General features: G+C 42.5%; 1 protein-coding gene across 6 annotated transcripts in view; it reads left to right on the forward strand.

The window, feature by feature from the left end:
• The window catches only part of RAD51AP1 (RAD51 associated protein 1), a 29,223-nt gene extending 13,685 nt beyond the window's left edge, over nucleotides 1-15,538 (forward strand). For 3 of the 6 annotated variants that reach the window (XM_060026044.1, XM_060026043.1, XM_060026045.1), the window contains 4 exons: nucleotides 305-454; nucleotides 4,570-4,725; nucleotides 7,656-7,805; nucleotides 15,119-15,538. In XM_060026044.1, the coding sequence (XP_059882027.1) occupies nucleotides 305-454; nucleotides 4,570-4,725; nucleotides 7,656-7,805; nucleotides 15,119-15,339 (677 nt within the window). In that variant the 3' untranslated portion in view covers nucleotides 15,340-15,538. Of the gene's footprint in view, nucleotides 1-304; nucleotides 455-4,569; nucleotides 4,726-7,655; nucleotides 7,806-9,928; nucleotides 11,557-15,118 lie in introns of those variants that run through there. The other 3 variants (XM_060026047.1, XM_060026046.1, XM_060026048.1) reach the window with 2 other exon arrangements.
• The last annotated feature ends 6,443 nt before the right edge of the window (nucleotides 15,539-21,981 follow it).

Raw genomic sequence — 21,981 nt, forward strand, 5'->3', positions numbered from 1 at the left:
CCATGGCTTCTAGTTGACATCAGTTGAACACTGAAGAAAGGGGCTCTATCTTCCCAGCTCCAGTTTGAAAATTCTTGGGGAAAGACTCTTTCAGTGTGGGCCTTGGACTTTTGCTTAACTCAGACTGTTGCCAGGAGACTGATGTATTATGATTGACCCAGACTGGGCTGTGTGGTCTGTTACTAGAAGCACAGGAAGGACAAAGCTGGGCAAATAACAAGAGCAGGTGTAATAGACGTCTACTCCACAGTTCTTTAAATGTTACCTGGCACAAAAAGTTTCGTTGATTTTTTTTATCCTGAAGATCTGGATAAGATCACTGAGGAGGATGATTCCCAGGGTCCTCAGCGGAGAAGAAAAGCGGCATCCCAAGCCGTGGTCCAGCAGAGGAAGATTCTTTTGGAAAATAGCGACGGCGACGGTGCCGATGACTCCGAACCAGACTTTGCAACTGGTAGGTTATGTCCTGACTCAAAATTAACCCTACGGAGAGTCAGTAGAAAGTTCTTGGAGACCATGAACGTATGCAAAGCACTGCTAAACGTCTGGTGCGTGCAGACTTGAGTAATACCCAGGACAGTGCAATTCAGCTATGGCATTTGGGGGAAAAGCTTTATCTAGAGGTGACCTTTAAGCCGTGCCTTGAAAAATGAGTAGCATTTAGGGGTGAAATAGCACTTCTGACTGATAGAAGGGCATAAACAAGAGAACAAGCAAGTGCACATACAAGAGCTCAGTGGCGCTGGAGGTTCCTCAAAAAACTAAAACTAGGACCACCTCAGGATCCAGCAGTTCCACTCCTGAGTATTTATCCAAAGAAAACAAAAGCACTGATGAGAAAAGATATCTGCACCCGCATGGGCGCTGCAGCATTATTCACAATAGCCAAGATGAGACAGCAAGCTAAGTGCCCGTCAGTAGATGAAGGGATAAAGAGGATGTGGTATATGCGTGTGTCCACACACACACACAGTGACTATTACTCAGCCATAGAAAACATGCCGTTTGCAGCAACATGGGTGGACCTAGAGGGCACTGTGCTAAGTGAAGTAAGTCAGAGAAAGACAAAAACTATATGATTTCACTTATATGTGGAATCTAGAAAACAAAATAAATGATCAAACAAAAGAGAAACATACAGAGAACAAACAGGTGGTTGCCTGAGGGGAGGAGTGTGAGGAGAGGAAAGAAATAGTTGAGGGAGATTAAGAGGGACAGACATCCAGTTGCAAATTAAATGAGTCATGGAACGTACAGTGTGGGGAATATACTCAATAATTATGTAATATCTTTGTGTAGTGACAGATGGTAACGAGCTTATCGTGGTGATCATTTTGAAGTGTATAGAAATATCGAATCACTGTGTTGTGTACCAGGAGCTAGCACAGTGTTTTAGGTCAATTATACTTCACAAACAAACAAATTCATGGAAAAAGAGATCAGGTTTGTGGTTACCAGAGGCAGGTGTTGGGGGAGGGGGAATGGGATGGAGGCAGTCAGTAAGTACACACGTGCAGCTATAAGATAAATAAGCACTAGGGCTATAACGTACAACAGGACGAAGATGATGAGCACAGCTGTGTGTTACATGTGAAAGTTAAGAGAGTAAATCCTAAGAGTTCTCATCACAAGAAAAACAATTTTTTCGATTTCTTTAATCTTGTGTCTGTGAGATGATGGAGGTTCACCAAACTTCTTGTGATCGTCACTTCACGATGTACGTAAGTCACATCGTTATGTTATACACCTTAAACTTACACAGTGCTGCATGTCAGTTATGTCTCAGTAAAGCTGGAAGAAACAAGAGAAAAAGACATAGAAACACACACACACAGAGTTCAGTGAGGTTTGCAGGGAAGGGAGAATGTGGTGGAGGTTGGAGAGGCCGCCTGGCGCCAGATCGTGAAGGGTCTCCAGCCTGCTTTACCTTAAATGGAAGGACGGACATGTTCCGCGATACACTCAGTGTACTTCAGGGAGCAATACTACCAGTTTATTTCCATCTGCCCTGAGCCAGGAATGACTCACTCTGCCATCCCCTCAGAGCTGGTTGTTTATCATACTTGAATGTGCTGCTGGATTCATTTCAGACAACCTGAGTTATCTGGGACAGGGTCCCTTCTTTAAGTGACATTTCAGAGTTTTCCTCCTGCACTGGCTCACCCTAGATAAGAAGAGAAAGGAACTTCTGTGACCTTCAGTGGGGAAAGAAAAGTGAAAGTGGAGAGAATCAAGGCTTTTCTTAAGGACATCTAAAGATACCCCAAATCTATAACCTGAGTGTCTGGACCTTCCAGATTTCCCAGTATGAGATGCTAATGACTTGGGATTCTGGGAGCTCCATTTCCCCACCTCCAGTTTATTTAAATAGCATGATAGCCCGCTCCTACAGTTACCCTCTCAAGCCGAGAAAAGAACACATGAGATACCGTAACTGTTGGGGTTATAGGAACTGTATCCTCCTAGATTCTATAGTCTGAAATTTTGGAGAAACTTCTCCACTGCTTGCCCTCCCTGAACCTAGATCCTCTTGGGAATCCAGAAATAATTATTTGATTTTGCAAGGTACTATATATAGCGGCCTTCATGTGATCTGCTGGCCTTATATGGTGAATTCTGTATAACACGGTAACTATTATGTGAATACATGGGTTGATTATCTGTTTTTAAAATTTTATTTGTGTGGGAAGAATGATAGAATAAGGACATCACAATTTGAAGATTGTAGTGACATTGTTGATTTAGACAAAGATCATCAATAGAAGGCTGGCGAGGATCATTACAATGGAGAATTCAGGCCGGCGTCAGCTGAACCAGCCAGGAGTGGGGCAGCCATACATTCTGTGCTTTCTGATATGACTGACATAATATGGAGAACAGAGCATCACCTATGATGTGTATTCTTGCCCCCAAAAGTAATAATAATAATAATGTGAGCTTGATTCTCATTGAGCCTTGAGAAAATTCCAGCTCACAGGAAACGCAGGAGTAAGTGAAATGACACCATGAGGAAGAAAACAGACCAATCCAGAATGTAGGACATTCCATAGGACAACTGACCCTTTTGCTTCAACATGTCAAAGGCATGGGGGAAAAAGGGATGGGATATTGCCCTATATTAAAAGTGATTAATATGGGCTGGATAGAAGATGATTCCAAGAAACTATTGTTGATACCGTTAGATATGATAATAATGTGTTTTTTATAAGTCCATGTTTTTTAGAGATGCATTCTGAAGTATGTAGAAATGTAATAATGCAGTACCTTGGGTTTATTTTTATATACTCTGAGAAGGAAAGGGAAGAGAAGATAGATAGATGAAACAAATGTTGCAAAATATTGATGATTATCTACTGTAGAGTATGTTTGAAATTTTTCATATATATATATTTTTTTACATAAAATATATTATTCCATATAGATAGGTAGATACTATATAGGGTGGGTATGACAGTGGTTATCTCTGAGTGAGGAGATTTGGGCGTGGGCTTTCTTCTTCCTTAATACTTTTTTGGTATGGTCGGCATTTTCTACAGTAAGCATGTACTGCATTTCTAATAGTGTATAAAAAAGTGTAAAAAGGATTTTTATGAATATAGGACTAATCCTTATTTACACTTAATTTTCAGAGTTTAGTATTTATAGGACATGATTTTCTGATCCTCTCTTCCCCCGAAAAATAGAAGAATCCTTGCTTAACTCTCGAGTATTCTCTATGCTTTTTTCCAGAAGCTGTAGTAGCTACTTAATACATTCCATCACTGGCTTGTATCATCCCATGCAGAATAGAAAGGAGTTTGTGGGAAATCAGAGGTGTGTCCCAGGTGAAATCATACACAGGATTGTCAGTTAAGGTGGTTATGGTACGGTCAGTCTCTTCTCAATTCCCAGTGGGTTTCTGTTCAGGCATGTTGAAGTTGGTGTGATTAAGGAAAGGCATACGGTTATTATTACCATCAAGGGTATCGTTTTGGAAGAGCAGCTAATGTTATACCCAGCCATTCTTCTCAAAAGTTGCTGAGTTAAACTGGTAAAATCAGAAGTAAGGATTACTGATGGGAAATTAATGATAATAGCAATAGCAAGCAATGCTCTTCTGTTCGCTATATGCCAGATGTTATTCTTTACCTATATTAACTCACTTAATCTGCACAACAACCCTGTGATGCAGGTTTTAGGGTTCTCCCTATTTTATACATAGGAAACTGAGGCACGGTGCAGTTAGGGACCTGTCTCAGGTCACACGACATGTCAGCGGAGGGGCCAGGATCCAGACCCAGGCACCATGCATTGTTTTGCCCCTGGAAACAGCATAGCACAAAGGGGCACAAGAATCTGGTGCAGAAGATGAAGTCGAGGCACTAGAAGCCTCACCATTTTTTTTTTTTTTTTTTTTCTTTTTTTGCCACGCCGAGCACCATACGGGATCTTAGATCTTAGTTCCCCAGCCAGGGATTGAACTCCCTGCAGTGGAAGCGTGGAGTCCTAACCACTGGACCGCCAGGGAAGTCCTAGAAGCCTCACTTCTTAGAACTTTTTAGAGATGAGGTATGTAATCTTCTGTTTCAGGTGAGGATTCTGAGGACGATTCTGATTTTAGTGAGAGTGAAGATGATGAAAGTTTCACTGTGAGAAAAAGTAAAGTTAAAGAAATCAAAAAGAAAGAAGTGAAAGGGAAATCTCCAGTTGAAAAGAAAGAGAAGAAATCCAAACGGCATGATGTGGGTAAGAGCAGCCCCCACACGCCACTTCATATGTGCTCGCTTACTCACCGTGCTTCTCTCACCTTTGCTTTAGTCTCCTTAACCTTTCGCCAGCGTTCGTTTCTTGTTAAGATCCGTGGAAGAGAGCAGGCTGGGGTGGGGAAGGCAGAAGGGCAGATAGGGGCACTGACCCCCCCCAACCCTTCCAACACGGACTGTCCCCCTTCATGCTGGGCCTCCCTCTGAGTGGCTCCTGTCACCTGCATTTCACAGCGACAAAACTGAGGCTCCAAGAGGTCAGACCGTGTGTTGGAATTCTTGTAGCTGGTAAGCGAGGGGCTAGGATTTGCACCCAGGCTTGTCCATTCAGAGCGTAAATCTGTCCATTAGACCACATTTTCTCCACACGATTAAACGGGGAAGTTGGCGTGATTCTCATTTTCTGCTGTTGCACATGACTCAGTCTTTGAGTTGAGAACACTTTTGTCATGTGTTTAGGGCCCTGTGGTTTCTTCAGAATGAATTCAGTTAGGAGAAACCAGTCTTACAATAAAACTTTTGGAATCTGTGAAGACTTGAATGTGGAATATTTGTTTCTTGTGTAAAAGAAGTTAGGATATTTTTGAGTTCATAATATACATTAGATTATTGTAAAATATAACTTCCTTTAACCTGCTTTGTTTTACTTATTGATAGATATTTTTATGTCTCGGTTGTTTAACATATGTACTGTTTGAAACTAAACTTTCCATTATTCAGACCCGATTCCTTAAGGGTGGGCGTTGCTCTCACCTTAAATAGCATGGTGCTGAGTACTTAACTGAGAAATGAGAACTAAGTACTGATCGAGTCGTCGTCCTCCCACCACTGTATTCTCAATTAGCCAGGTTTTAATTGGTGTTTTTTTGCAATTGGCAAATTCATCTGGTTTCCAGAAATTAGATTTTAAATGTAGGGGTTTTTAGAGATAAAGCTGTGTATTAGTTTCCAATTGTTGCTGTAAAAATTTATCACAAATTTAGTGGCTTAAATCAACACAGATTTATTACTTTACCGTTCTTCAGGTCATAGGTTCAAAATTTTCCTCACTCAGCTAAAATCAAGCTGCTGGCAGAGCTGTGTTCCTCTATGGAAGTTCAAGGGGAGAAGAACCCCCTTTCCTGCCTTTTCTAGCTTCTAGAGGCCGCCTGCTCTCTGACGGGTGGTCCACTTCTCCCTTCAGAGCCATCACATAACTCTCTCATTCTCCTACTTCTCACTTGCACTTATAAGCACCCTTGTGAGTACACTGGGGCCATCGGATAATTCAGGATAATCTCCCCATCTCCAGATCCTTAATTTAGTCACACCTGCTAAGTCCCTTTGCTGTGTAAGGTAACATGTGCACACATTCTGGGAATTAGGAGACAGGTCTCTTTAAGGGACCGCCTACCACAAACTGATATGAAAAAGTCATTGACAATAGGAAAAAACCTAACATGAATATATTTCATATTTTCTTCAGGTGTTTGTTTATGCTTGCTCACCAAAACATTCTAAAAACTAACGATAAAATTTCAGTTTCCAGGTTGGAGTTTGCTGCTTAAAGTCTTCCATATACCCTGGCGCAAGTTGCTTCCCGAGAAAATTTCCTATGTAATATTAGAAGTAAAGTTTAACAGCTAAATAAGGAGATTAAGAATTTGGAAAGATGGGTTATATTTCTAGTCCCACTAATAATGTACTGATAACCTCTAAGCGTCTCTGACCTGGCAGGTGTTACAATTTTTCCCTGAATAGAGAAAATTGCAAGAGCTCTGGTGTCCAATATGGTAGCCACTAGCCAAAGGAGCTCTATCATATTTAAATGAATTAAAATTAGATAAAATTTAAAAGTCAGTTCCTTGGCTTTGCTAACCACATCTCAAGTGCTCACTAACTGTGTGTGGCTTGTGGCTACCGTATTGGACAGCACGAAATAAAGAACGTTCCCACCACGGCAGAAAAGTCTGTGGGATGGGGCTGACCTAGAGAATGTAGATGTTAACGTTAAGAAGAGTGTATAGTGAAGATGTTCATATGCACATGCACGTAGATGCCACTTAGGTATCTCGAAGCAAACATTATCTGAAAGTGAATTTGTATTCTGCTTCTCCTCCCTCCATCAAAACCAAACCAACAAAAAACCCAAACCCACTCCCATTCTGTGTTCATTCTCTGGGTAAATGGCGGCATCAGATGGTGTGTTCCTGACAGGAACTTGCCAATCATGATGATTCCCTCATCTCCAGCACGCCTCCCCCTTCTGATTACTAAAAGCCGTCCACTCTGCTGTTTTCCCGCCTTTCTCCCCTTAGTTCAGGCCCTGATCCCCTCTCGCCTGGGTTACCGTAGAGCCGTCGAGGCGGTCTGCTTTTACACCGCCCTCGGCAAGATGCTTCTGGATGTAGGTTCCCTGCCCCGTGACCGCCTCTAGAGTCTGTCATCTCTCGCCACGTTGCACTGTACGCATCTCTGTACGTTTCTGCCCTTTCTACTAGAGTCTAGTGATTGGACCGTAAATTCCTAGAGCCTAATAAAATGTCTCACTGACATATTCCGATGAGACACTATTGTGTGATGATTACAAGTGTGGACTCTGGACTCAGACACTTACTAGCTCTCATACTACAGGCAGGTTGTCTAACCTCTCTGTTTCCTTAACTGGCAGTATGGATACTCAGTTCTGTATCGGAGTTGCTCTACGGGTTAGAGGGAATGTATATGATATGCTTACCATACTTCCTAGCATGTAGTGCTCATAAAAGATGGCCATTCTTAGACTCTCAATAAATGTTGATGAATGAGTTTTTCAAATTTATGATTCCGCTTCTTTAATTCTTATAAGCTTATGTAACTTGACAATTTTCACACATACATGCTAAACTTTATCTTCCTCTGTGACCCCTTTTTTATGTATATTTTTCAAATAAGTGACTTCAGTAGATTCTGCTCCTGCTGCTGTCAAGTCAGAATCTTGGCCCTCACCGAAAAAGGTTTCTCCTTCTTCAGAGGCTACTAGGAAGCCGTTACAAATACAAAGTCCTCCAGCTGAAAGCAAGAGACCTAAGTGGGTCCCACCAGGTACGGTATATTTATTTACTGCTCAAGGGCAGGGGCTTGGAAAATTACCACGAGTAGATTTGTTTCTTCTTAGTTGTAAATGTTACATATGAGCACTTGCTCATACTATTTTTTTTAATTTATTTTTATTTTATTTAAAAAATTTTTTTTGGCTGTGTTGGGTCTTTGTTGCTGCGCACGGGCTTTCTCTAGTTGCGGCAAGCGGGGGCTACTCTTCGTTGCGGTGCGCAGGCTTCTCATCGTGGTGGCTTCTCTTGTTGCAGAGTGTGGGCTCTAGGCACGTGGGCTTCAGTAGTTGCAGAATGTGGGCTCAGTAGCTGTGGCTCGCAGGTTCTAGAGCGCAGGCTCAGTAGTTGTGGCACACGGGCTTAGCCGCTCTGCGGCATGTGGGATCTTCCCAGACCAGGGCTCGAACCCGTGTGTCCTGCATTGGCAGGCGGATTCTAAACCACTGTGCCACCAGGAAAGTCCCGGAAGATTAGTTATTGAAATAATGAAGCTCTGTCAGTTCAAGGATAATCCTTAGTGTATTTCTTATGAGAATAATTAGTGATTCCGCAACAAAAGAATTTTAAAAGTATTTATATAATGACTGTAGAAATTTGAAAGTAGCATAAGCAAAAAGATAAAAAAGAAATAATGGATTGATGGGTAAAGAGTCACGTCATAAAACACGAAGTGCTTATTAATTCATTGTGGGGAAGGGCCGGGCAGGTGACAGAGGTGAGGGAATTGGGCCTGGGGAGGAAGCGTGAGTGAGTGGGCGTTGCTGCCCTCGAGAGCGCGAGCCCTCTGGAAGGAAGCCGCCGTTCCTTTGCTCCACCTGGCTGTTAACATGCAGGATTATGGACCTCGGATTTCCACGTCTGAGTTTTTCAAGAGAAGCCAGACGTACAGATTTTAGTGTGAAATCTCCTAGTTCTTAAAAGTAGACTTTTTAAAACACCACGTGGACCAAACAGTATATCTGAGAGCAGGATTTGACCCTCAGGTTGCCAGCTAGCCTCCTGTCTTATACGAATGTGAGAAGACCAGCAAGATTCCAATGGGAAAATGAGCCAAGGACATAACATACCACTGACCCCAAGAAGTACAACTAGAAACCAATATGAAAAGAATTGCAGCCTCGCTGGTAATCACGGAAATGTAAATTAAAATAATAAAATACTGTTTTATACCTCTCAAACTAGAAAATAATAAAGCTGTATCAAGCAGTGCACTCTGGGTTGTGGGGTAGCAGGTATAATTATTATAAATTTATAATCCCTTTACAGGACAGCTTGACAGGAGCCATAAAAATAAATCGGCCTTTTGACTTAGGAACTAATCTTGGGAATTTATCCTTAAAAAGAATTCAAAAGAAGGAAGAGTAGCAAGTGGTCAGTACTAAGTGATTTCTTTATAGCCATTTGTAGAAAAGTGGTGAAAAACTAGAAACAACCCAGAAGTTTGTTGTAGGAATTTGACCAATATGTGGCACGTATGTGCAACTAAGCATGATAAATCAGATGGCTGGAAACATGGGAATGTTCATAAAACCTTCGTATGGAAAAAGTACACACACACTTGTACTTTTTACGGCTAAAATCATGACCAGCTACGAACATACATGTGGATAAATTCTGAAATTTAATACTTGTTGGAAATGATTGCTGTATTAGAGTGGTAGCATAAATGAAACTAGTATAAATAAAGAAAAATGGTATTTGTCATATTTAAAGTTATGTGATAGTTGAAAAACAGATTCTGTAAGGAGTACTTGTAAAAGTTGCAGAATTTTGTAAAAATGCGTTAGATTTTGCTACTACTTTAGAAATTATAATTCCATTCATTTCTTTATGTCTTTACAATCAGTGTTCTTTGCTCCCAACTTTCCTATTTAGCTTTCACATTTAAAGTTTCGGTGTCATTACCTTGGCCTCTGAGGATGTTTGAAAATACGCAATGCTACATATTTTCTGCTCTTTAGTACTTCCCATTCTCTTGATCTAATATGTACCTTGATAGAACCTGCATAGCAGAATAATGCTTAACTCCTTTTTTTGGCCTCTTCTGTTTTATAAACTGACCTTTGTTACGAGATTTCTGACGTTCTCAGCACCAGGTGATCTGTCTTTTTGCAGCGGTGTCTGGAAGCAGCAGCCGTAGCCCACTGGCCAGAGTGTCTGTGAAGTCTCCAACTCAGAGTCTCCGCCTTGGCTTGTCCCGATTAGCACGAGTTAAACCTTTGCATCCAAATGCTGCTAGTAGCTGAGTGTAGTGGCAAGAAAATGTTTGATCGAGAAGATCTCACTTTTATAAGCATGTATATATTTGTGTTTATATTTGAGGAGGGTATTGTAACATAAATGAATCCTTTAAAGTTGTATAAATGATCTCTACCTGTTTTGTGATTGTTCTCTGAAAAGCTATCTGAGACTTCAGTAAGAGGTTTGTTTATAAGAATTATCTTGGAATGTCATCCTCTTCTGAAGAGCATATTCTCTTTCCCTTATATGTATATAATAAGTCACTGTCATTACGTGGCTGTCAGTTTGACATGGAGGATGTCCCCGTTACATGTTGTTCTTTCCGAGTAACATGCCCGATGCTTCTTTCTGGCTTTGTCTAGTTTATGGCACCTGAAATTTAACTGTGCACAGTTTATCTGGCAAAAGGAAAATTCCCATTTCTCCCAGGAGACATTTCTGAAATCTTATAAGTTACTTAACCTGCATTGTCAGTTTTGTTGCAATGATGTTTCATATTTTAGCCAAATGTTTTTATATTGAGAATTCAGAATAATTTTCCATATTAAAACAGTTGATCGGCTTCCCTGGTGGCGCAGTGGTTGAGAGTCCGCCTGCCGATGCAGGGGACACGGGTTCGTGCCCCAGTCTGGGAGGATCCCACATGCCGCGGAGCGGCTGGACCCGTGAGCCATGGCCACTGAGCCTGCGCGTCCGGAGCCTGTGCTCCGCAACGGGAGAGGCCCCAGCAGTGAGAGGCCCGCGTACCGCAAAAGAAAAAAAAAAACAAAAAAACCCAAAACAGTTGCTATACTATAGCGTATGTCTCCTACTTCGAAGTAGATGGTTAGATAGCAAATAGAATTTTGTGACATTTTATGAAGCCCTCATTGTCAAAACCTTTAATAAAAGTGAAAAAGTTGTGATATGCACTTTTCCTTGATGCTAATGCATCCATCTGTCTCTGTCTACATTTCATGATAAAATGAGTGCTTTGCAAAAAAACTTAGCCTTTTTGTTGTAAATATAAAGGGAAGAGCTGTTTCTTAAAGTCGTCACTTTTACATTAAGCCCGTGCTCTAGAGGGTGGCTGTCAAGTACTTGTCACCCCTATTGTATTAGATAGTACAGCCCTTTCGGAAGCTTACATCCTAATTCACTGTGAGTAAAAATAGTGATACTTTATGGTGAGAACTTCAACCAAACCAAATTTCAATTTTTAATAAAAATACTTTGAATCATGTTAACCATTAAAAAATGCATAATACTTAGCTCAGTTCTTCTTGGTTAATGAAATATCTATGTTAATGTGAAGATAAGTATTTAGAATTGTGATTAAAGTGATGATTTTATGTAGGAATTATGATCCTACTGCTATTATATATATTTTTTCTTATCGAGTATATATTTTCTACTGTCTTACACCCCCTTACCTACCCCGCCCCACCCCTTCTTGGAAACATGTTTCCCAGGGACACGGTATTGAGGTACTCCGTGTGCGGCAGTTTAACAATAAACGTTTATTAAGAGCCTACCCTGTGTTAGTACTAATATCATTAATTAGTCATCTGGACGAGCTTGATGAACCTGTTTTCTCTATGCTATTGATATTAGTACTTTCCACTGAAAATTACCTTAATGTGCGTCAAAACTGGCCTTGCAGAAAGCACTCATGACCTTTCTGTTGCCAAACCCAGGGTGCACTTTCTCACCGTATCTTATAGACCCTATTCATTATACCCTGCTTAGTACATTTTATTTCTGGGCGCGTATGACACCATTCTTTTGTACTTTTCTCCCTGCCTCCCTGCCTCTCTTCATTGTTTGTGGCTTGCTAATCTTTTGTGTCACCTACACCCACAGCTCTCACTACCATACCATATTCTGTGAGATTCCATTCTTTTCCCCCCTGGTCCTTTTTTCTTTCAAAGCTTGGGCAACTTCAAGTTCAATGGTCACCAGTGTGACGGTGACTGCCAAGTCAGGATCTTTAAGCCCAGACCTTGCTCCTGACACAGACCACTTGATCATTTGACGTAAGTCATCACTGAATCAATAACGTCTCCCCCTCCCCAGGCGTTTTCCCTCCTATATTTTCTGTTAGTAAATAGCATCACCATCAGTCAGCTGAGGTGCCTCAGGCACTTGCACCCTTCACATCCGTTCAGCAAGCTCTAGTCCATTTCCTGCGTTTCTCAAAACTGCTCTCTCCTTCCACTTGCTGCCTTTACTCTGACTACTAACTGGCGTCCTTGCCTTGACTGGTAACCTACTCGGGCCTACCCATCAAGCCACTCTAGCCAGAGGGAGTTTCCTAAAATAAAATCTGAGCCCGAACACCCCTCTGCTTAAAATCCACACACATACCCCTTAGCCTGTTTAGTTCACAAGCTATTTCGAATCAGGCTGGCCCCTGTCCGCTTCTTCAACCTTGTCGCGTGCTGCCCACGTTCACCTTTGACCCCCCGCCACACCACACTGGGTGCTAGTACCCATGGCTCCAGGTCTTCAGATGGTTCTTATTTGCCTTTTTTCCATTGCTAATTTCTACTTGTCCTTGAAGACTGAAAATCAACTTGGCTCCTTAAAAAAATTTTATTTGAATGTCTGTTTCCTCCGTGGACCAGACTGTATATTCCTCCAGGTGATGCTGCTGTCATTCAACTATTTAGTTTTCCTGCTTTTACCATGTTAACAAATTGAAGGATAAAAACCATATGATAATCTCAATAGATGCAGAAAAATCTTTCAACAAAATTCAACACCCATTTATGCTAAACTCTCCAGAAAGGCATAGAGGGAACTTACCTCAATATAATAAAGGCCATATATGACAAACCCACAGCCAACATCGTTCTCAATGGTGGAAAACTGAAACCATTTCCACTAAGATCAGGAACAAGACAAGGCTGCCCACTCTCACCACTATTATTCAACATAGTTTTGGAAGTTTTAGCCAGAGCGATCAGAGATGAAAAAGAAATAAATTCAAATCGGAAAAGAAGGAGTAAAGCTGTCACTGTTTGCAGATGACATGATACTATACATAGAGAATCCTAAAGATGCTACCAGAAAACTACTAGAGCTAAACAATAAATTTGGTAAAATAGCAGGACGCAAAATTAATGCACAGAAATCTCTTGCATTCCTATACACTAATGATGAAAAATCTGAAAGAGAAATTAAGGAAACACTCCCATTTACCATTGCAACAAAAAGAATAAAATACCTAGGAATAAACCTACCTAAGGAGACAAAAGGCCTGTATGCAGAAAACTATAAGACACTGATGAAAGAAATTAAAGATGATACAAACAGATGGAGAGATATACCATTACTTGGATTGGAAGAATCAACATTGCGAAAATGACTATACTACCCAAAGCAACCTACAGATTCAATGCAATCTCTACCAAACTATCAATGGCATTTTTCACAGAACTAGAACAAAAAATTTCACAATTTGTGTGGAAACACAACGGACCCCGAATAGCCAAAGCAATCTTGAGAAAGAAAAATGGAGCTGGAGGAAACAGGCTCCCGGACTTCAGACCACACTACAAAGCTACAGTAATCAAGACAGTATGGTACTGGCACAAAAACAATTATAGATCAATGGAACAGGATAAAAAGCCCAGAGATAAACCCACGCACACATGGTCACCTTATTTTTGATAAAGGAGGCAAGAATATACAATGGAGAAAAGACAGCCTCTTCAATAAGTGGTGCTGGGAAAACTGGACAGCTACAGGTAAAAGAAGGAAATTAGAACACTCCCTAACACCATACACAAAAATAAACTCAAAATGGATTAAAGACCTAAATGTAAAGGCCAAACACTATAAAACTCTTACAGGAAAACATAGGCAGAACACTCTTGACATAAACTACAGCAAGATCCTTTTTGACCCGCCTCCTAGAGAAACGGAAACAAAAATAAACAAATGAGACCTAATGAAACTTAGAAGTTTTTGCACAGCAAAGGAAACCATAAACAAGATGAAAAGACACCCCTCAGAATGGGAGAAAATATTTGCAAGCGAAGCAACTGACAAATGATTAATCTCCAAAATATACAAGCAGCTCATGCAGCTCAGTATCAAAAAAACAAACAACCCAATCCAAAAATGGGCAGAAGACCTAAATAGACATTTCTCTTTCCTTTTGTTTGTTCACTTGTTTTTTAGATTCCACATGTAAGTGAAATCATACTGTATTTGTCTTCCTCTGTCATTAAATTCATTTAAAAAATCTTTCCTGTATATTCGTACTTTGATTGCAAAGTGCCTCATGTCCATTTTGGAAACAGACAGGGTACAAAGTCATTTTTATTAAATCTTTGTTTTAAGTCACTAAAAGTTATTACATCCTTACTGTACCCAAGTCAAACAACAGAGAAGTGACTACAAAATCCCTTGCCCTGCCGCCATCTAGGTAACCAGTTAACAGCATTTGCAAATAACTGTAATGTCCCATTTCTCCAACCTCAGTTTCCTCCTCTGTAAAATCTAGGCTGCCTGCAATACTAAATATCCTCTGTACATCCTCGTCTGCTGAGATTTTGTTGAACTTTTCTTTCTATACTTTATGTAACACAATGCACATAATATATGGAATATACATTTTTACATTATGCATTTTCCACGCTTCTTTTTCAACTTTCATACATGTCTTCCCTTGCCAAATCGCAATACTTCAGAGAGCGTCTACCCCAGATTAATCAGACAATTTGAAAACTTAGCTTTATATGCGTCTTATGTTTTCTTTTTTGAAAGCTTGCCTGACAAATTTACTTCTCTAGAACAATGCCTACTTTAGAGTTCTGTATCAGTAACGTGAGGCTAACAGCCCCTCATGATAATCAGGTTGCTCTGAGGATGTGATGAGATTAGATGTAGGATGGGACTCATAAGTGCTGACCATTTGTACTTCCTTCTCCCTGCAAAGCCCGGAGAGTGAAAAGAAGTCGGGGGTAGGGGGGGTTCTTAATTAATTATCGTCCACCCCCGCCTGGGCAGGTATGTGGAGCCGCGTGCTCTGGAGAGGAGATTTCCACGTGAGGTTTCTCTTTCTTTCCCCTGCAGTCTACACCTACATCCAAAGCCGGTTCTACCGATCCCCAGAGGTGATCCTGGGCCATCCCTACAACATGGCCATTGATATGTGGAGCCTGGGTGCATCACGGCCGAGCTGTACACAGGCTACCCCCCTGTTCCCTGGGGAGAACGAGGTGGAGCAGCTAGCCTGCATCATGGAGGTGAGGCGGACAAGGCTGCCTTCCAACCGATGCCCTCGGGAGGGGTAACTTCCACTCTCAGACTCCAGGCTGCGTCGGACTCGCTCTAGGGCAATGGCCTGCATCTGTTTACGGGACAGGGTTGGATGTTTTGAAATTATGTACACTTTTGAGTCGACATCTAACCTTTTTATCATAAATGTAAGTAACTGCAAAGGATGTAACTTCCAGCATACTGTGAATAGTGACATTAAAAATAAAACTGTTATACCGGTCTTTCAAATATATTCCAAAGAATCTAAAAACCAGGCTGACATGACACCCATTGAAATCTGTGCACTGTTCAGTTGTTACTTACCATCTTAACTTTCTGGGAAGAATATCATGCCATGAAAAGGCTTTACCAAGACTCTCACATGGTTATTCATTATACCTGCTCTTCTTTTGCCTAAAAGCATCTTGTTACGCCAAATTAGATGACATGGGAGAAAATAATCCTAAAAATTGGAAATTTCACATTTTAGGATTTCCCCAGGGAACAAAGATATTTTGACTCTGAACAAAGACGTATCTAATTCCTCTCTCTCTCAACCTATCTATCCATTCATCCCAAATCCCCATTTTCTAGATTGTCTTAAAGTTAAAGGTTGGTTGGGGAGACACATACATCCTTGGGAATTAATGTAGAGATCCATCTTATGGTTGAAACTGATAATAAAGTATTCCACTAATTTAGTTAACAGTAGCTATAAATGATAGCTATGGTGGGACGAACACCGCCCTGGAGATCAGTAAACCCGGAGGCTAGTCCTCTTTGGCAAGTCACTTCCCTGGTCTGATGTCTGTAAGATGAGGGGACCAGAGTCCATGGCTTCTAAGGTTGATGATGGACGATTCAGTGAAGCATCCCGGAGCCAATCCTCCAATTTTCTCCTCCAATGGAGGGCATGGGATCTGGGTGGAGGTTCCTGCTGCCCCTGAACTGCAGCTTCCTCCTGACCTCAGTCAGCGCGGCTCAGGAACAGGAGGGCAGGGTCGTGAAGGGACAACCTGGGAACCTGGCTGCAAGGACAGGGGCCCAGAGCTGAGGGGGACACCTGTCGTTTCTCTCTTCTGTGTGCACACCTATAGGTGGCACTGGGGAAAGGTGACCAAGCAGGTGTTACCCTTGTCTTTTCAGAAGATACTTTGTCATATCGTGGTCTGATGCCCATCTGGTGATTTCCATCTCCTTTTCCTTTCCTCCCTTCCCATGCTCTGAGCTGGGATGTGTCACCCCTTAATTCAGGGGTGGTCCGCAGCTGCACGGGTTTACTTGCTTAGACAGTGTGATCTGCCTGCTATCACGAGTGGCCTGTCTAGTAGGTGCTGATGTCTGTTTAGAATAATGTGGGTGGTGTCAGTGCTCGGGGTACTGAAACGGCCCTGGATCAGGAGTCGAGTCTCAGGCTCTGGACCTGCTCTGCCACTGGCTTGAGGTTATCGCTTCATATCCTGGGTCCTTATCTGTAGAAGACAACGTTTAGCTGAAGTCCCACCCAGTTCTAACAGTCTTGGAATGTGTGAGTCCAGAGGAGGGAATCCACTGCTTTGTCCTTGTTGAAGGTGCTGGGCTTACCACCGACCCACTTCATCCAGACGGCCTCCGGGAGACAGACGTTCTTTGGTGAGTCCCAGGTCTGACTCTCTTTTTCCTGTTGTAGCTGATGAGGTTTCCCAGCCCCGGAAGACACCTTCCATGCCCTACACCCCATATGATGCTCTTCCTCTGGCCACGCCCCAAAAGGCAGGCTGTGCTTAGAGGTTTCTTTCAGAAAAGTAAAAAGATGCTGAGCCGTGGTACCAGGGGCATGATGGAGATGGGTGGGGCAGTCACTGGGAGCGAGGTCTCGGCAGTGAAAATGCACAGGTGCCAAGAATGACCAGGTTCCTGCTCAGAAGGCCTACCAGCAGATCTTGAAACCCCAAAAGATTAGAACTCTACCCTCTCCTAACAGTTCTCCCCACCTCCCCTGGCAGCTTGCCTGCCCGCTCGCACTATGCACCGTGAAGGAAATCAAAGAGCAGAAGCGTCTTTGCAAGAACAGTGGAAAATTCCATTGCTACAGTTTATCATTAATGGAGGCTTATTCTTTCCTGCTGAAATTCTCCTAATGCCCCAGTCCCTCACTATTCCAGATTCATTGCAACTTTGGTATAAAATGGGTAAGCAAGGGCTGTCAGCTATGGCTTGTCAGTTTTGTATAGGACATCTGCCTAATTGCTGGAATGAAGCTTCATCCACAGTCTCCATGCTGCACCCCCCCATCCCAGTTCCCAGACCCTGGATTTTATGATCCTCTGTCTTTCGAGCCAAGCTGTGCTGTACAGGACGGACCGGGGGATCAATGAAGTCCAACTCGGGCCGGGCTTCTGAGCCACTGTGAACCAGAAGATGAAGCCAGTCCCAGATCTAAAATCCCTTTGCTAAGGGATTCCTGTGTACAAAAAGCCGTAGTGGCCCTAATGTCAGCCAAGTGGAGTGAAGCCAGATGTGAGGAACGAGGGCTCCACAGACGGGCTCCCTGCCATCCGGAACGACATTGTCGTCAGCTTAGTTCACAGGCTCACACTGTCGTTCCCAGCCCTCCTGCCTCTTATTTTCACCCAACGGTGGCCTCAAAACGGGTAGACAAATCACATAATTTCTCTCCACATCTTGTCCCATCAAGAGGAAAGTCAAAAAACACCACCCTGGGGGACCCTCCTGGACGAAAGTGTTTCAGTCATGTTGATGGGCAGTCGGTATATGTTGGTTCAGCCACCTGGGGGTTAAAATGGAGTCTGTTTCTGTACCAGTTGGTTAAAAAGCCACAGCCCTGAGCCCACGATCCAGAAACTAAAATTTTAAGGTCTGGCAAGAAAAGGTCCTCCAGGATCCCCCTCCAATGCCAAGACTGTCGTCCACTCGGATTGGTCAGTCCCATACCAGAGCAGAGCAACTGGCCGACTCGCTGGTATAACTTATGCATGGGGCAATGGAACTGGTCTCTTGACCCCGGATGTCCTTTTCCCATCCACCACTTTTAATTCAGCCTTTTGGATTTCAAAGGACTTAGGGAAAGACGAGTAGGGGCGTTGGTGCTCCCTCCTGCTAGACAAAGGCAATGTGGGAAGAGTCACATCTCAAGCCTATAACCCTGAACTCAAGAGATTGTACTTGGGGGAATCAAAAGGAAGGGAATATAGGCATTTTGGTAAGAGGGTACCAAAGACAGACTCATGTCCCTTTCATAGAGTACCCGATTTTTACCATCAGCACTAAGCTTCCGAATGTGATTTTGGTAGCAAAAGCACACATCTTCCCTTCCTGCGTAAGAAAGGACGTTATTGGGAGCTGCATCCTCATCCGTGTTTCCCAAATTTTATTTGATTATAAGAATCATTTGGGTTCTTGGGGAAAATGCTGATTCCTAGGATCCTCCTATGGTATAGTGTGTTTGAGGTGGGACTCAGAAGTCTGTATGTTTTTTACAGCAGCTTATGATGAGGCGAGTTTGGAAACACTATATCCACTTAAGTTCTTGGCTCTCCCTTCCCCAGGTTTGGGCTGCCAACAGGTCCTCAGCCCCCAGCCACTCCTAGTTAATACCCTTAATTAAGAGGAAAGTTGTTTCTTCAAAGGTAGCAAGATACGTAGGTGCTCCAGACAGCAAGAGGAGGTGGGGAGAATAAGGAGATATTGGGGAAGGTCAGAGAGGTAGGAAAAACTTGTGCAAGAAAAGCAATTGCATAAAGATGACTGTAGGAGCTATGTTATTTGTAAGCCCGTGAATCTAATTCTTCTTTGACCAAAGACAATCTAGGATAAGGTGGGAGCCCTGGTGCCACAGTCAAAAAGGAGTTCACAGGACCTATGCCCTATGCAGTACGCCCAGCCCATTTTTTTCTATATAAACACACAGATACCCATGTGTGTATATACACACATACACACATTCATGGGCTCTTACAGGAATTCAGTAAGAGCAGGTGTTCTGTTGGACGCCCTGCAAATTGTATTGATTGCAAAAGTAATTAGAAGCATCTCATTATGTACCTTCCAGGATGTCCATTGTATGAACCCCGAGTTTTTGTGAGAATTTCATGGAATGTGTCCATTTGCATGTGTGTATATACATATCTGCCCTTTCACATGTATATTTACAAGGTGTGAGCATACGTGGTCACCTTTCTGAACATGCTCACCACGACCTAGATGTCCAAACGAATGGTCTTGCCTTCAAGGCATTGCACTGTGTTCTCAGGCCACCTTTGGACCTGTCTTCAGGGGTTTCTTTTCAGCAATGACAGAAGATACATTTGGTGAGGGCTTTAATCCGTGGAAATGGCTGAAGAAAATCATTCCAAGCAGTGTCTTAAGCCACCACCAAGTTTGATCATTCCAGCTATGGACAAAATTTTGACACGACTAAAAATAAGAAATGAGGTTAACTTGCTTGTGTGGCTTGTACATGAGCTCTGAAAGTCAATCCTTCTCCTAAAATGACTTTGCTGTTATTCCCCATGGGTGTCCCAAATTCTCACGTTTTGGGGTGAGGGAGGATCAAGGGCATAGAAAAGCCAAGAATGGACAACATGCTTTTTGTTCACAGCGGACCGTTTCTGTCACTTCAGATTTACTTTACTATTATTATTATCATCGTCACTATTATTTTACGTTGGTTAATGTTAAACCATTAAGATCATTTGATTGATTCCAGGAGGAGGAGCTGGTGGCTCAGAACATGCCGAGTAGTAGGAAGTTATTTGTAAAAGTAAATTGTATTCATTGGATAATGTACATGTGGTTATTTTAAACTAAGACTGTGGGTGTGTTTGTCTGTGTGGGAGGGGGCGGGAGAGCTGCAGAGACCACTCCCAGAAGCAGCAAGGTTGAGTGAACAGCTGTGATGTGACCAATGCATATTCACACCTGGAACTAAACACATAATGTTGTATCTCTAAAGATTCCAAAGGTTTTCCTAAAAATATAACCAACAAAAGGGGAAAAAAAGATACCCGGATTCCAAGGATCTCACCATGGTGCTGAAAACCTACGACACCGGTTTCCTGGACTTTCTGAGAAAGTGTTTGGTGTGAGTTTTGTCAGGGTGTCTTTGCTTCTGGGTTTCCTCTTAAACACTGTACTTTCCCACACGTTTGCTGGTGAAAGTCTGGGGCTGGGAGGCAGTCATGGGACATAATAAACACAGACCATAGATCTTTAGGGTCTACGAGATGCTTTCCTATCTGTTGCCTCATCAGACTGCTGTCTCCACTGTCCATCCTGTGTGGTCAGTGGGACAGACGACCTGATGATTTGAGACGTGGAGCCTGAGGCTCGAGAGATTAAGTGACTTGCCCTGGATTACACAGCGTGTGGGTCGAGCTTGCTTCCTTCTTGCCCTGACTGCCTGGAAGCAAGGTTGTAGGCAAGTCCTCCGTGTTTTCTGTTTCATGGACTGAAGCCCAGGTCTTCAGAGAGTCTGTTGTATCAATAACTATTTGCATACATGCCCAGTACAAGCTGGTTTCAGGCCCCTTCCCACCCATTCCCCTAGGATTTAGAGTCTAAATCCTCTCATATTAGGGAACTAGGGAAAGGGTGATCTATAAACCATTTATTATGTACAGCTTTTTAGAATCTATAGGCATATTTTGAATCTTAGAAAGTAGGCTCTGTACTTCACCCGTCATAGTATTGATAAAAAAAAAAAACCCAATAGTCCATAAAGCACCTTAGAACTGTACCTAGTTTAGAAGGTATTTAGAAAATACTAGCTGTTGTCACCAATTTTAAAGAGGTTATGCAAGTCTGTCTCCACTGAGTGGCAAATAAATTAGCCACGTGATATTGGACAAGTCATTGTCTCTCTGGGCTTCAGTTTCCTTTTCTGTAGAGTGAGGTATTCCTAAGGTCTCTTCCAGCTGTATTAGTCCTATAATTGTTTAGTAGTTTTAGAAGACCATATCTTTATGTTCTCTCATTCCTTCAGTGGGATGAAGTAGTTTTAGCAAAATACTACTCTTCTGGCATTTGTGCATCTGGAGTTTAGGTACTAGCTCAGAAAATAAACCACCAGGGCCTGCCGAAAGTTTTCCCATCTGCGGGGTCATGCTACCCATCTGAAAAATGGAGACAGAGAAGGATCCTGTACCCCATCATGACCCCCACTCCACCCCAGCCTCTTGCTGAGGCGATAGAATGAATGGCCATTAACTCGTAACAGAAACTCAGTACTGAGACAGAGGTGGGTAATCCAGAAACTCACAGCCAGGAATGAAATTATTCTCCTTTTTAGTGCAAAGGGCTGGTTGCTCACACCTTGTAAGAGGCAGTCATGCTGTCAGGGCCTGTTGTTTTATTACTTCGTATTTGGCTAATTAGCAAGTCTTTGAGAGACTAAAAGTTTTGGGTCAGATTTAATAGGGATAAAGGTAAAGTTCTGTGTCTAGATTTTATAGGCTAACTCTAGGAGTTCAGGAGAGGCGAGGTGTAGCTTAACAGCAGTTCATTGGACAAAGAACTGGGAACTTGAGTTGTTTAGACCTCGACGAGTCTGAAATATTGATGCCATCTCCTCGCAGTTAGTAGCTATTCCCAGCATGATGGACACCAGTTAGACAGCAGCTGAGATTTCCTATCTAGGAAGGAACTGATCATGTCATATGATCAATAACTAGTAGTCA

Source organism: Delphinus delphis, chromosome 11, assembly GCF_949987515.2.
Source record: "Delphinus delphis chromosome 11, mDelDel1.2, whole genome shotgun sequence".
NCBI classification, from domain to species: Eukaryota; Metazoa; Chordata; class Mammalia; order Artiodactyla; family Delphinidae; genus Delphinus; species Delphinus delphis.